We start from the raw sequence: 16,000 nt of genomic DNA on the forward strand, positions 1-16,000 counted from the left end.
ACGGGGGCGCTGCGCGCGGCCGGCCCCGAGGACGTCAGGGACGCCCGCAAGTAAGGGGCCTGCGCGCCTCGTCGTCAGTTTCAGGAGCCCTGCGCCTCTTCTCTTGAAAGAGTTAGAAGGATGTCTTTAAAGGAATCCCACTGGGTTTGGTGCCTGTGTTTAGTGGTGAACTTCAGGTGCTGGGTGAGAAGAGCTCAGTGGCCTTGCTGATTTTAGAAAACATCCATTTCTACGGATTGACCCCGCTGTGGGAGCTTTCTTCCTGCTCTTGCTAGAGGTCTGCCCCACCCGGGGCGCGTTCCTGAGGGTGACGGCCCCGTGCCTCTCGGGTTCCCTCTTGAGGGTCCCTCCCTTTTCCTCAAGGGTCTCCTCTCAGGAGACTCCATCCCCTGCAGTGACTGACACTGTCCTCATTCAGACCACCGCCTGCTAAGCTCCGGTCCTCAGCCAGGCAGCACTCAATGGAGGGCACGTGTGGTCTCCTGACCAGCAGCTGTGCTGCCACGGCCGGGGACGGTCACCCTGCGGAGGTGGGGGGAGCTGCCCAGAGTGGGGGAGCTCGCCTTCTCTGGGAGCCTCGTCACCTGCCAAGCGGAGACCCTGAGGGAGGGTCGGAGTGCCCTCTGCACCAGCTGGCCTGGAGTCAAGCCCTCGGGGGGAGCTCCAGTCGGAGGCTCTCAGCTTCCCGGGGCGGATGTCTGTGGCCGGGAGCCTGCACTGCTTGTGTGGAGTGTGGTTGGTGAAGGAGCCTCCACTGTGTGCTCGGGGTTGAGGTGCGGGTGTTGCTGGGTGGCCGGTTCTAACAGGAGATCTTGAGGAGGGTTGTGTGTTTGCACGAGGGCGCCGGTTAAAGGTCCTTCTCTCTCCCCGAAGCTCGACCAGCTCTCAGGACGGCCCCGGGGGCAACCCCAGCAGCAGCACCATCAGCCAGGACTCGCTGCACAAAGCCGCGAAGAAGAAGGGCATCAGGTCCTGCATCGGCCGCTTGTTTGGCAAGAAGTAAAAGGGCCGGCCTGGACTCCCGGCAGGGAGGCCTTAGGACCAGGTGGGTGCTTCCCCGTTGAGAGGGAGGAGGGCCTGCAGGCATGTCCCTTCTGTGTCTCCCCCGCTGCCCCACGAGGCTCCTGTCACTCACGCTCGGGGTCCTCCTGGGAGCAGGAGCGGAGGAGGCATCCGTCTTCTCGGTGGGTCCAAGATGATCTGATGAGTTAATGAGTGGATGGGTGGATGAATTATGTGTAGAGGGGTGGATGGATGGATTAGTGAGTGGATGGATGGATGGATGGATTAGTGAGTGGATGCATGGATGAACAGATATCTGGCTTGATGGGTGGACGGAATTCATGAGTGGGTGGAATATGGACTAGTGAGTGTGTGTGGATGGTTGAAGAGATGGCTGGCTCGATGGGTGGATGAACGAAGCATGGAATGAATAAAGCAGATGTTTATACTCCAACGCTAGAAACATATTCTATGAAGTTGATTGAGTAGGAGCTGGGCAATGATTCTTTCCTCCAGAACACTGACAAGTGTTTGGAAATGGCCTAAGTGCTCATCAGTGAGGGGTGAGGTCCAATCTCTGGACATCGCACAAGGAACGGCCCTCCTCCTCCTTCCTGCCACCTTCCTCATCCCCAGGAGCTCCTCAGGGGCTCTGCCCATGGCCCACGCCCCACCACACAGTCACGCAGGTCCTCCTGGGGTCTCCTCACCACACAGTGTTACCATTAGGCCCCCATCTCTCTCGGCTTCATCTCCTTGAGGACAGGGTATGTTCCTGCCTCTTCAGCCAGATATTTGTAGAGTGTCTTGTTTGTGCTGGGTGTGGGATATACACCCAGGGGTAAGTGAAACAAGATGTGGTCTGGACCACAGTTAAGACACAAGAGAGAAAAAGGAGCAGATTATTCAATGCTATCCCTAGTCTTAGTAAAGACAACGCTGAGATGGAAGGTGCATTGATTATATGCCAGATGCTGGGCGTCCCCCTTCCCAAGCAGGGGCTGCCACCTCCCAATTTACAGAGGAGGACACAGTGATGGTCACGCGGTCAGGGAGTGGTGAGGGCAGGTGCACACCCAGGCAGTGGGACCGTGCACTTTGCCGAGCCCCAGCCCCCGCTCTGGTGGATGCAACGGGAATGAGATGGTTCTATGGCGTCCCTGACTCAATGGCCTTGAGTTTGAGCAAACTCCAGGAGATAGTGAAGGACAGCAAAGCCCGGAGTGCTGCAGTCCACGGAGTGCCAAAGAGTCGGACACAACTGAGCGACTGAACTAAAGCCTGAGTGTGTGCTAAACTGCTTCGGTCGTGTCTGACTCTTTGCGACCCCAGGGAGTGTAGCCCACTAGCTCCTCTGTCCATGGGATTCTCCAGGCAAGAATGCTGGAGTGGGCTGCCATGCCCTCCTCCAGGGCATCTTCTTGACCCAGGGATCCAACCCACATCTCGTTATCTCTCACATTGGCAGGCAGGACCTTTACAGCTCGCGCCACCTGGAAAGGCCCCGTGAACGCTGATGCAGAAAAGAAGGGCTGCTCCTAAGTTAAACTGGAAGAGCAGCAAGCACAGGTTGTAACGAGGAAACCACACGATGAGCGACAACAGTGCGGACAGAAACAAGCAGGGACGCCTTCACCCACATAAAGAAAACAAGTGTGCCGTTCGGAAGAGGAGCCCGTCAGCCCTTGGAGGGACAGTTGGAACCAGAATGAAAACCGAGGCCGTGGTGAGCAGTGCCCACGCACACGGCCTGAGTGGCGTGGTGTCACTCACCGGGCTTCCTGCGTCCCCAGAGCTGCTGCCGGCGGTTACATCTCTGAGTGCTAGGCCGGCAGCGTCCCCGAGTGAGCTGAGGCATCGCTGCTGTCCTTGCAGTGCTGCTGCGGGGCCCTCTGTGGGCGGCCACCCTCGTCCCCTGCCCCGCCACCCGCTGGGGCCTGGCTGTCCCCCTGGGATCCTTTCAGCCCCTGAGCATGGGTGTTCCCAGGCCTCTGCCTAGCCGGACTGGGACGCAACTCAGGACTTGGGCTTGAGATATCAAGGCGACCGTGAATCTGGAAGGACACTGCCCTGGGGCCCGTGAGAGAGCAGGAGAGCAGAGCCCCCACGGGGAGAAGCAGAGCTGGGGAGCGTGCCCACAGCACCGCTGCCTCCTGCACAAGTGCCCCCTCGCCTCTCCTTGACCTGAAACAGACCCCAGCTGCTGCTGCTCCGCAGGTGATTCCTACAGATGCACCTCCTGCAAGAGCTGTTGTCCTGCTGCTCGGGGGCTGCCTGAGTGTGCTCAGGAGGATCAGACAAGTGGGGCTGCCATGCCTGATTCTGGGGGAGGGCCTGACGCTGGACTAGGGCCGGATGTTGAGGGGGTACGTCTGATGCTGGGGAGAACGTCTTGTGCTAGACTAGGGTCAGAAGCTCGGGGAGAGCCTGTTGCTGGCCGAGTGTCTGATGCTGGACTAGGGCCTCATGCTGGGGGGGGGGGGCCTTCTGATGCTGGACTAGGGTCTGAGGCTGGGGGAATGTCTGATGCTAGACTAGGGTCTGAGGCTGGGGGAATGTCTGATGCTAGACTAGGGTCTGATGCTGGGGGAGGGCCTGTTTCTGGGCGACTGTCTGATGTTGCACTATGGTCTGATGCTGGGGAGGGCCTGATGCTGGGCTAGGGCCTAAGGCTGGGGTGGGGGGAACTTCTGATGCTGGACTAGGGTCTGAGGCTGGGGGAATGTCTGATGCTAGACTAGCGTCTGATGCTGGGGGAGGGCCTGTTTCTGGGCGACTGTCTGATGTTGCACTATGGTCTGATGCTGGACTAGGGCCTGATGCTGGGGGAGGAGGGCCTGATGCTGGGGCGCGGAGGGGGAAAATCTGATGCTGGACTAGGGCCTGATGCTGGTCTAGGGCCTGATGCTGGGGGAGGGTCTGATGCTGGACTAGGGCCGGATATTGAGGGGGTACGTCTGATGCTGGGGAGAACGTCTTGTTCTAGACTAGGGTCAGAAGCTCGGGGAGAACCTGTTGCTGGCTGAGTGATGCTGGACTAGGGCTTCATGCTGAGGGGGGACTTCTGATGCTGGACTAGGGTCTGAGGCTGGGGGAATGTCTGATGCTAGACTAGGGTCTGATGCTGGGGGAGGGCCTGTTGCTGGGCAACTGTCTGATGTTGCACTATGGTCTGATGCTGGACTAGGGCCTGATGCTGGGGGAGGAAGGCCTGACGCTGGGGCGGGGAGGGGGAAAATCTGATGCTGGACTAGGGCCTGATGCTGGGGGAGGGTCTGATGCTGGACTAGGGCCAGATGTTGAGGGGATACGTCTGATGCTAAGGAGAACATCTTGTGCTAGACTAGGGTCAGAAGCTCGGGGACAGCCTGCTGCTGGCCGAGTGTCTGATGCTGGACTAGGGCTTCATGCTGAGGGGGGACTTCTGATGCTGGACTAGGGTCTGAGGCTGGGGGAATGTCTGATGCTAGACTAGGGTCTGATGCTGCGGAAGGGCCTGTTGCTGGGCGAGTGTCTGATGTTGCACTAGGGTCTGATGGTGGACTAGGGCCTCATGCTGGGAAGGAATGTCTGATGCTGTGGGGCGGTCTGATGATGGTGGGCAGCCTGCTCCCAGATGTACGCAGAGTTGTGATTATAAATCTCTATGAGAAATAAAAAAAAAATCTCTATGAGAAATCTTTTTTTCATACTTTCCTGACCGCCTTTGTATGTTCTTTCTTTGTGAAGCATAATTGCTGTGCAATATTGGTTTGATTTCTGCCGTAAATCAACATGAATTAGCCCTAGGTGTGCGTATGTCCCGTCCCTCTTGAATCTCCCTCCCACCTCCCCTCGCAACATTCTTCTTTCTATGGGTATATGAATAATAAAGAGTGTTGACTAAATTGACATAGAAAGCTCCCACACACAAGCGTGCACACGCACACTCCCTACTGCATTCCCCTGGCCAGCCCGCCCGGGCACCCTCGGTGAGCCTTGACACCTGCACTCTCTTCCCACCCTCGGCCCGCTGCCCTCGCCTCTGCAGCAGAGGGGCCCTGGCCCCGAAGATGCTGAAGTGATGGAGCCTCTTGTCTCCGGATCCAAGGGCATGAACACCCCGTCGGTCATCCTTTGGGGACACCTATACTTCCGCCTTCTAGCCTTTCCATTCTCTCCATCCGTTTCTCTTACCAGAATGTCCATGTGATGACACGGGCTCCCATTACCAGCTCTGGCCTGTTCTCAGGGAGAGTCCAGCTTTCCCTCGGCACTCTTAAGTGGCAGTGGGAAATTTGGCTTCAGTACTTTATTGAAAGAAAGCAATAAATAATACTGTGATAAAAATTGTTCCAAAGTAAACTGTATGTACTTTCTCACATATTCAGGAAGTTCACAAAATATTAACAGAAAAACAGAATGGTAACAATGAACTGTACAGGTAAACTGAAGGCACTACCCACATGTAAAGAGACATGCCGTCTCTGTCTACCAAGCTATCAGCGGCATCATAAATAACACACCGTGATCTGAACGCATCTCTTGCTGGCTTTTTTAATGTGCCACTGAACAAGTAAAAGTTACATTTGCTACTTATACAATCCAGAATGGCTATGTCATCAAAATCTAAAAGTGTATGCCTAGATCCATTCTTTAAACAAGTTTACAAACAGATGTAAAAAGATGGTTTACAGAAGAAAAATGAGGCCTTTGTCAGAGCTGCATCATGCTGTCTGTCTGTCGGGGATGTGGCTCCTTCACCATCCAGCACATCGGCTCCGCAGCGGGCGCAGGGCATCGCGATTGGTCCCGGAAGAGTCTCAGTGGAGAGGAGGGATCCGGGTCCACAGAGGCCAGGTTGTGGGAGAGATTGTCATAGGCTTCTTCTAGTCATACTTTCAGCCCAGATTTCAGTAGAAGCTCACACTCAACACCCGTACTTTTACATCACTTCACGCTGCAGACAAAAAGCATTTCTTGCTGGAAAAAGTACAGTTTAGGTCAGTCGTTAAAATGCGACCATTGGTTGAAATTAAGTTTGCTCATTTCAGAGTGATTGTTGGAGAGCTTGGTTACATTCTGGAAGGATAATGCACACCGTGTCATGATGGTTTTACAATCGCAGGAAAACCCCTTCTCTCATGGTTTATCATTTAAAAATCAAACAAGAATAATGACAATAAATGCATCATTTACAAAAGCCCTATGTTTGTTCATAGGCTTTATACAGACAAGCAGTACAGTACATTCATTTGAAAGACTAAAATCAGGTATCAGAAGATGAATTGATCTGAAAGGATATTTATAGCCTGAATATACAAGAATAAGTATCTATCTAAATGAAGTCATAAGTTTACATAAAGATAAGAAACATTAAATTCTAAAATATTTTCTCTCTGGTATGCATGAATTTTTCACTAATGAAAAACCCTGTAATGAAATCTCTTCAGGTCCATATAACAAGTAGTAACAGATTAAAGATTGCACTGCCGCGGTGGGAGGGACACCCGTGCCCAGGGACGCTAGGGAGCCTCGGGCCGTGGTCTGACCACTCCTGCGGCAGCGGGGCGCCAAGGTCACGTTCTCTGCCGCTGAGGGCTCTCCAGGGCCGACCTCCGGAGACCCGCCGACCCTCCACTCCCAGGGCGTGGCCTCCGTGCCCCCTCGGGACCAGGCCGGCCTGTGCTCACCCCGAAGCTCAGCAGGAGTGAGTCCTGACTGTGGCGGAGTCCAGCCTCTGCGTTCCCGCCACGCTGCCGGGTCCCAGGAGCGCGGGAGGAAGCGTGTAAACCCAGAGTGCGGTCAGTCGTGGAACATCACACGGGCTGGAGGACACACACACTCACTCCCGCAGCAGCGCCCACTCCTACTCAGGGTCTGGGGAAACTTCTAGAGGGTGGATGATCCAGAGAGAGCGAGCCTGGGGGCTGCCACATGGGGGTCCCTGCCACCCGGGGTGGGGGTGGGGGTGGGGGCGGTCACACTAGAGCAGCAACGGCACATTCGATGACAGAAGCGCCGACATGGGGACAGCCACTGCACGTGACCAGCTGCCAGCCTCTCCTTAGACCTCCAGATTCACAGGGATGCATGACGTCTCTTCCAGCCCTCTGGACTGGATCTGTGAGATCGGGACGTGGGAAGGGACCAGCTACTTGTGGGTCAGTGGCCGGGCCCTCGTGGCCTGGAGCCCCGTGATCTGCTGTCCTGGGGGCCATGCCGCTCTCCACAGGCCGCTTCAGGGAGGGCAGAGCACGGGGCTGATCTAAGAAAGCGGAAACTCAGTCTCAGCCTCCCTCGGAAATGTCACCACTAATGTTGTTTTCTCATCACAGTACAGGCTGTAGGGCCCAATGGGTCGGCCCCGACCCCCAACTCCAAGTTGACTAGGAAATCTCCATAACCCCCTAGCAGAAACCCGCTGCCCCCAATTCAACATTTTCCGTCTTCCCCTGGGCCCCTCAGGAACACATCTGATGAGTCTCTGGCCAGGGTTCCAGAGAGGGCTGAAGACAGCGGGGGCTGCTGATGGAGCAGGCCACCTATCTAAACCCTCTGATTCTAAGCGCCCCGGACACCTGCTGCACTGCGACTTCAAAAGCCTTGAAAACAACCCAGTTACACAGTTTATACCCCGCCTATCTCACGGGGTTTGTAAAAGGTCATCTGCCATATATTATATTCCCAACACCTCTTTCTAGGATTCTTTCTAATTTATCTAAACTCTAATGTCTATGCCAGCGTGTGCATCTGGCAGGGAAATGTTGGATTTATAATGAGGAGAATGGAAAATAAAAAAGCAAGCAGTAAGACTCTTCAATCGACTAAAGCTAAGCTGCAGTTAAGATCTGTAAAAATGAGCTGCATGCTCCTTGGAAGGAAAATGCCGTTTAAAACAGGAGAGCGTCCCTGGGTCTCCCCCACCCCTGGTGAAGCGTGTTATTGAGTTCTGGTGAAGAGACGATGCTGCTTCCCTGTAAGCCCCCTCACCGAAGTGCCCAGCTTAACACTTTGCTCTGTCAGAGCAAGTGAGAGCAAAGCTTATGAATCTACTCGTGGGAAGGGCTAATAACAGGAACAAAACGGCACCAAAGAGACCCTCCAGGCCCCGCTCCCTCGGGGTGAGCGCACACTCCCTCTGGGATCCCCCAGTGTGGCCGGCACCGCCAACCAGGGAGAAAGGAGCCCCTGAGATGCCGCTGTCACGGACGGGACCCTGGCGGCATGGGGGGCGCGTGCACAAGGCGTCTGAGCCACAGAGCCTGACCCCGGCCCAGGCTGTCTGGCCGTCTGTCTTGCCATCAAGTGGGGACACAGCGGCCCCGGGCACCCAGCCTGGACGAGCAGCGTTCTCTGGCAGAGAGGCCGTCAGAGGGAAAACCAGAGCTGGGTTTGAAAGGACAACTGCCAAGCCGGTGTACTTACGGCCCGGCTGAACTCGGGGGAGGACCTCTCTCGGCCTCACCTTCTTCCTTCGCCCCATCGACTGACAGCGTGCAGGGGCCCGAGGGTGGGGACAGCGAGGACGGGACCTGGCGGTTTGCGGGCAGAGACTCTGCGCACGCAGCAGCTGAGCCACAGACATCCTGTGGTCTGAATGTTTTCCTCCAAGAAGGCGCCCTCCTCAAGCTGTTATCATCATCCTTGGAAATTACAGGGCAGAAAACAAGACAGATTTTAAAACAAAGGACAAAAACAAAAAGCCACCAGCCCTTTAAATGGCCGAGTTTGCTACTGCACTTTTGTCCACGTGTATTTGACCCCATTCGTGATGACCATGTGACTGATTTGCCCAAACTGGGACCAGAGGAGCGTGGCAAGGGTGGGGTAACACGCGTGCCAGGACCCTGACTGCACCCTAACTGGACCACCCTGGTTGCCCGGGTGGACATTCCTCCTGACAGTTAGCAGGTTTCACCTCTCACTTTGGAGAAATCACATCTTGCTATATAATACAACACACTGTCATTTGCCATGGAAACATTTTCAAGCTGTAACCAGCCCTGTCTCACACTGAACAGAGCCCATGGATGCTTCTTCAGGTGTCCGATTCTCCTTGTCACACTCACGTCTCCTTAACATCCAGTGAAGAGAAGAACTACAGTGTGGGGCTGAACGAGTCACGGTTGTGTGTCACGGGGAATTAATGTTTTGTGTGTTTTCAGTACACTTATGAAACAGTCCCCCAAGCACACGGGGCCTGGAATAGGGTAAGGCCATCCAGTTGCTCCCCAAAACACAACTCACAGACACCATTCCTAAGCAGAAACCAACGTTTCAATATAAAATAACTTTGAGGGAGACTAAAACTTAAATAGCAAAATTTAAATAGGTTTTCTAATGACTCAAATGAACTCAATCACACCAAGATGAGCTTTCAATGGACCATCTCCCCAGCCGTATTTTTATCTTTACTTTCCTTCTTAGTAAAAACTGGAGATGAAAACGGCACTTACATGCACAGGGCGATAGTAAGGATTAAGTGAATGAACCTATGAAGGTACCTGGCCTCGTTCAGTAAGTTTTGTTACTGTTACTGCTATCAGTGATCTATTTTCTGAATGTTCGGGGAGGTCTTACCCTGTGTTTAATGGGGAATATCCGTTTTGAAATTTTATTTTATTTATTTTCGGCTGTGATGCGTCTCTGGTGCTGTGTGCACACTTTCTCCGGTTATCACGGTCAGGCTTCACAGTGCAGTGGCTTCTCTTGTTGTGGAACCCAGGCTCGAGGGCACGGGGGCTTGTCACCTCATGGCGTATGGGGCCTTCCCAGGCCTAGGATCGAACTATTGTCCCCTGCATTAGCAGGCGGATGATTCTAACCCGCTGGACCACCAGGGAAGCCCTACAGCTAACGCCTTATTGAGAATCGCTCCGTTGTACTCAGGCGCTCAGAGCCACAAGCGCACAGCGAGGCACTGCCCCAGGGAGACCCCGCATGGACAGCCCGCGTCCCCTCCGGCCTCCCCACCCGCCTGGCAACTGAAGTGCCTCCGCCTTCCTCCCGCCCCAGCGGAGAGGCTCCCACTCCATCGTCAAGGACACCCCCTCCGGCCTGGGCACAGGACCATGCTGCCTCCTCACGTCCTTTGACGGGGGGCCAGAGCAGTGTTCTTCACACTCACAGGCGTGCACAGCGGGCCCTGCCCTTCTCGGCTCTGGAGTGATCTGCAGCCTGCAGCAGCATTTGTGAGTCGAACAGGACGCATGGCACAGTCACAGGGAGATCTCCAGAGTCGTGGGGAAGTGCTCTCCCCTCAAGACACACAACCTGCAGAGCGATGTGAGCCCGAGGGCAGAGCACAAGTTCTCTGGCCACAGAGGCCGATCTCAAACACTCCTTCCCATCTGCCTCCTCTGTAATGATGCGAGGTGTGATTTCTCCTCGGAAAGCATTTCCTGAATTTTCCTTTCCAATAGGAAATCTCTGAGGCGGCTTATACACTGGGAACCAAGAAATAGGACTGTACTAGCCTTTCATTCTGTGCTAGTTCATTCTGGCTTTCTTCTCTTTTCCTTTCCAGTTCTTTTCAGTCATAATTCAACCTTCACAGGCACACAATTCCACACTGCAAACTGTTTCTGTTTCCAAGAGAAAAAGAAAACAGTTAGACCTGGCCACAGGCAAACGTCTCTCAGCCAACTAGTAAGAACTACTTGCACTGACTGACCTGTGAAAACTGTCAACCATTTTCAGTCGTCCGCAAAGGTCTTTCTCGGTCAAGTGGTCCAGCATCCGCGTGTCCACAAGGCACTCCATGAGGTAGCTGCGGCACTGCCGGAGGCCCAGGCTGGGCAGTCACTCGGTGCCGATCCGCTCGAGGCTCACGTCCCTGTATGCAAGGGTCTGCTTTCAATAACGAAGGATGGTTAATTCAGGAAAAACAACAACAACAAAAAACCCCATGGAAACAGTCACAAGGGCCATTTAAGTCATCTTAAAAATGGATTTTTAAACAATTACATATTCTCAAAGGCTAAGCTAAAGACAACATTGTTGCTCATAACTTCAAAATAATTTGATCTTTTATTTGCTACCTTTTAAATTTGCTGGCAAAGTTTTAGACAAAGAAACTACACCATTAAAAGTCTATGACTCATCTGTGGTAATAAATTTAACCTATCGACCAAACCATGATAAAACTGTAACTGACTGCACATTACTTCTCTGAAATAGCTTTTATATGTAATATAATAATATATCAACAAAGAATGACCATGACTCATGAACAAGTTTGAAGGATCAACCTAACTCTACTCACTAAAAACATCTCTGGCTGGCTTTAATTTTAGTTTGAACACTTTGTTTTCTAAATTTCTCTAGCAAAACATCTGCTAATTTCAAAGTCAGTTAAGTGAATTAAAAATAGGTTTAAAAAGAAGAGATAAGGAATACAAGAACTAAACTCGACTGAAAGAAGAAATAGACAAACCCACAATTACAGTCAGGGACCTCAATCTTCCTCTCAGTGACTCAATAACTGATTGAACAGGGAAGCCAGGCAGACAACCATCCAAGGTCAGTGAGGATGTAGAAGCTTTTAAACAGTTCTCCAGGCTAGAATACTGGAGTGGGTTGCCAATGCTCCTCCAGGGGATCTTCCCAACCCAAGGATCAAACCCAGGTCTTCCACATTGCAGGCAGATTCTTTACCATCTGAGCTACCAGGGAAGCCCTCTTAAACAGCACTATCACCCAACCTGATCTCACTGACACTTTATAGAGCACTCCGTCCAACAGCAGCACGATAACACTCTTTTCAAGGGGACACAGGACATTCTGCAAAAGACAGACCAATCTCAGCATACTTAAAGTGACTAAAATCATGCAAAGGATGTTTTCTGATCTCAACAGAATCAAAATAGAAATTAAAAAACCCCTGATATCCAGGAATCTCCCAAACATCAGGAAATTAGCATATGTCTAAAGAATTCATGTGGCAAAGAAGAAATCACAAATGAAATGGGAAATAATTTGAAGTGGATGACAGTGCATATACAATATGCTAAAAGCTACAGGACATGGTTAAATCAGTACCTGGAGGGAAACGGATAGTGTTAAATACGTACACAAATGAAGAAAGATTGTGAATCAATAGTCTAAGACTCTATCTTAGAAAACTAATAAAAGAACAAATGAAATCCACAGAAAGAAGAAAAAGAAAGAGCAAAAATCAATGAAATGGGAACCAGAGAAACAAAACGAAATGAAGAAACTAAAATCAGGTTCTTCAGAAGTATCCGTAAAACTGACTAAGCAGAGTGATGAAGAAAGAAGAGAAGACATAAACTACCAATGTCAAGAATCACAGAGGGAGCATCAGTACAGATCCTACAGACACTGGAAGGATAGGGCAAACTGTGAACAATGTTAGGCAGCTTAGATAAAATACCCTACTTTCTTGAAAGACACAACCTATGAGAGCCACTCAGTAAGAAACAGATGACCTGGATCTATTAAAACTCAAATCTGTACTTAGAAATCCTATCCACCCACACACCCACACACACAAAATCTCTACCCTAAATGACTTTACCAGTGAATCCTAACAAACAGCTATGAAGAAAATCCCAGTTAACACAAACTATTCCAAAATAGTGACAAAAATAACACCCAACTCATTCTGAGGCCAGAATTCTCTTGATACCAAAACCACACAAACATATTACAAGAATATCAGTATGCCTCTGAGACACAGATGCAAAATTCCTTAAAGACTCATCAGGAAATCAGTTACCATTGAAAACTACAAGGTATCATGACAAGCAGGGTTTATCCCAAGAACATAAGATTAGGCCAACATTTGGAAAAAATCAGTGAAATCCACCACATCAATGGGCTGAAAATAAAAACCACAGTATTACCTTAAAAGATAGAGAAAAGGCATCTGACAATATTCATCACTGATATGTGGAAGTCTTAGCAATCTAGGAACGGAAGAAAACTGCCTCAACCTCATGAATAGCATCTATGAAACATGTAGAGCTGACATCATATGGTGCTTTCTCCCAAAGATCAGGAACAGAGCAAGGACGTCTGCTCTTATGTCTTTTATTCCACTCTGTACTGGAACTCCTAGCCACTGTAACAAGACAAGAAAAAAGAAATCGAAATCACATGAACTGAAAAAGCAATACAACTGTCTTTGCTGATGACATGATGATTAACATGGAAAATGAATCGACAAAACAGTTACAAGCATGAAAGTGAGTTCAGCAAAGTTGCAGTATACAAGGTCAACATGTAAAAATGCACTCTATTTCTAAATACTAGAAATAAGCCAGAAATTGAAATTTTGAAGAATACCCTTAATTATAATGTCATCAAAACCTATGAACTCCTCAGGAATAGATCTAATGGAATATGTGCAAGATCTGCACAGTGACAGTGGACACCTGACATGTATATACACACACACCAAAGAAGGCACTTGACGTTCTTCAGTCCAAGAAGACTAAGGTATGTGCTGAGGAATTCCATACATTATGGAATTCTTGGACCTAATACTTCCTGACTACCAGCGTGGATTGTTTCAGAAATTGGCCTCTGATCTACTATTTACACCAAAAAAGCTAGAAGGAATCATAAAAACTCCAACAAGAACACTCAAGTTCTAATAGAAAAAAAAAAACAACTTTCTATTAGAAAATACATTTCTATAAATAATCATGAGTGGAGATAAACATGAAACATTTTTACATCATCACAGTATCATGTGTTTTCACTCTTTCAATTACAACTCTCATCTCATAAGCCTGACACTTAGAGCATGAATATGTGGTATTATTTTCTTACTTGTTGATTATGGATTTTTAAATAGACACAGAATGCAAAGACTTTGCTAAATAGAGAATTCCATGGAAGGAGAAGCCTCCTCATTTTTGTTCACTCGTTATATAGTCTATTCACATTTTAGTGGTCGATAATATAAGTTCCTGGGAGGATCAGGCTCAGTCCCAGGGAGACCCACATCTCCTGGGCTGTCATCCCAGCCCGTGGAAAAAATGCACACAACAGGGCTCTCTCAGGAAAAGAGAACATTTGGCACAGAAGAGACTCTGTAGGGTCTATTTTTCCATCACTGAAATGGTCACAAACACAAATCAGTTTTCTGAACTCTGAACAAGGTGAGAGTGATGGCACGGATCCCGTTCAATCCGGTACCACCAGTGGATAGCACAGTCCCATGTAGACCCCTGGGTGACGCTACTGGCTAAATTAAGACATTAAAATCTCTGACCACAGCTTGATGTCTTCTGCCGGAGAGCCCGAGGCCATCTCAAACTTCCCTTTGGCTCAGGAGCAGGTCACTGTGTGCCAGCACAGGGGAGATGCACGTTACGTCATCTGCCCTTGACGGCTTCACAGAAAGGGGTTCTTGCTTACGCTGAAGACCAAAACTTAGCAATTCTGGCGTCGTTGGCATGGCTCATCCTTGTTTGGATTTCCATTGCAAAAAGCAAACGTTCAGCTTAATTTATATGTCAGCTTAATTCCCAAGATGCAGGCAAAGTTCTGCCTCTTAGTGTAAAATATACTGGTATTTAAGCAACAGTGAAATGCGCTCTTTTCAATTCACTGATGGTCATTACTGACTGGGTTAAATAATTAATGAGGATATTTATCTGGAGCAGAGGCACAGAATACCTAAGTCAAGGTGCCGGGGTCCAGCCCCAGCAGGATCGAGGGGAACCCTCAGGATGAACGGCGTCGGCGAATGAGAGAGAGAGAGAGAGAGAGAGACCAGACCAGGAAGGTGCGGCAGAGTCTGGCAGTTGCTTTATTTTTCACCATAGCCTTTATACCCTAAGTTGGTACATTTCTAAGGGGCAGATAAGCATACAGACTTAGTTTAACAACATCAGCTTGTCCTTCACGAAACCAGGTGTGCTCTGTATATTTTTTGTTTATGAGAGTCTTTTCCCATAGATTTTTTTGTACATTATCTTCTGGCCTTGAGGTTAGCAGAAAACAGAAAATTGGCAGTCTCATGGTACAGCAAGTTGTAACATAATAGAAATACAATCTTGTTAACATAAAAGTCAGTCTTTTTGCAGAAATTCTCAGCTAAATTTATCTAAAAAGTTTAACACACAAAGACTCTGTGGCTCTGGTGAGGCAGCCCCTGTTTAGCGCTCTTGGTTAAAATTAACAATTATCTTATTGTTTTTACACTAGGGCTAAACTCTTATTTTACTAGATCTGCAACTACATTAACAATAGTTTCTACTGCACAACCTCAGCACATTAACATCAATCTAACGTTGATCTAATAACCACTTTTAAAACAATATTTTTTGTATTTTGTAATAGGGCTTCTTCACCCCCCAAAGGGCTCTGTGCCTATTAGGGCCTTATTAATGGTTAATCTCTATGTATAATATCTTTTGGCTTTCAGATCTGTTGACAATTTATGGCTTGCACCTGGTGCAACTTTAAGCAACTTCAGTAGCCGACCCTGTCTTTTTTGTGGTTAATCTATTTTCTTTCTATTAGGTGTCATCTCCATGGGAACTAGATAGGATTACATTTTTCACAGAACAGAAATGCAAAGGATTGCAAAAACAGCAGATATGGCACAAAATAGGCTCTTAGTCTAAAAGTTAATTACCTGCAAGAAGTCGCCAGCTAATCTCTATCTAAACTATTTTCTATTAGGTGTATATGTGGCTATAATATTTGTGGAGCTTTTCTCACCCCGCGAAGGGGCCTATGCTTAATAGTTTCTTTTGTTAGTGTACTGTGCTTAGGATGTTTAGAACAATCATGAGCATTTTGTGCAATGAGAGCACACATTTATCAAACAAGCCAGAATGCCAGCAAAAGGGTCTGAACTGAAGCATTTCCTTCATCCCTGGCCCCTTCATAGGGTACCAGTGTCCAGGAGATTTATTAATTAGCTTTTAAGTTGGTCTTTATTCAGTGAAAGAAGAGCAGGTGAGCTCTCGGCAGGCAACACAAGAATCTGCAGCAGGGCAAATAAGAACAACAGCAGATAAAGGGGGAGGATATA

At 49.4% G+C, this 16,000-nt stretch overlaps 1 protein-coding gene across 1 annotated transcript in view; it reads right to left on the minus strand.

Moving 5' to 3' along the window:
• Nucleotides 1–2,825: 2,825 nt before the first annotated feature.
• LOC133050739 (liprin-alpha-1-like) overlaps nucleotides 2,826–16,000 on the minus strand; it is a 60,524-nt gene continuing 47,349 nt past the window's right edge. The window contains 7 exon segments of the mRNA XM_061134994.1: nucleotides 2,826–3,072; nucleotides 6,565–6,737; nucleotides 7,140–7,249; nucleotides 8,149–8,337; nucleotides 8,450–8,516; nucleotides 10,457–10,568; nucleotides 10,658–10,833. Coding sequence (XP_060990977.1) covers nucleotides 2,826–3,072; nucleotides 6,565–6,737; nucleotides 7,140–7,249; nucleotides 8,149–8,337; nucleotides 8,450–8,516; nucleotides 10,457–10,568; nucleotides 10,658–10,833 — 1,074 coding nt within the window.

This window comes from Dama dama, chromosome 33, assembly GCF_033118175.1.
Source record: "Dama dama isolate Ldn47 chromosome 33, ASM3311817v1, whole genome shotgun sequence".
Classification (NCBI taxonomy): Eukaryota; Metazoa; Chordata; class Mammalia; order Artiodactyla; family Cervidae; genus Dama; species Dama dama.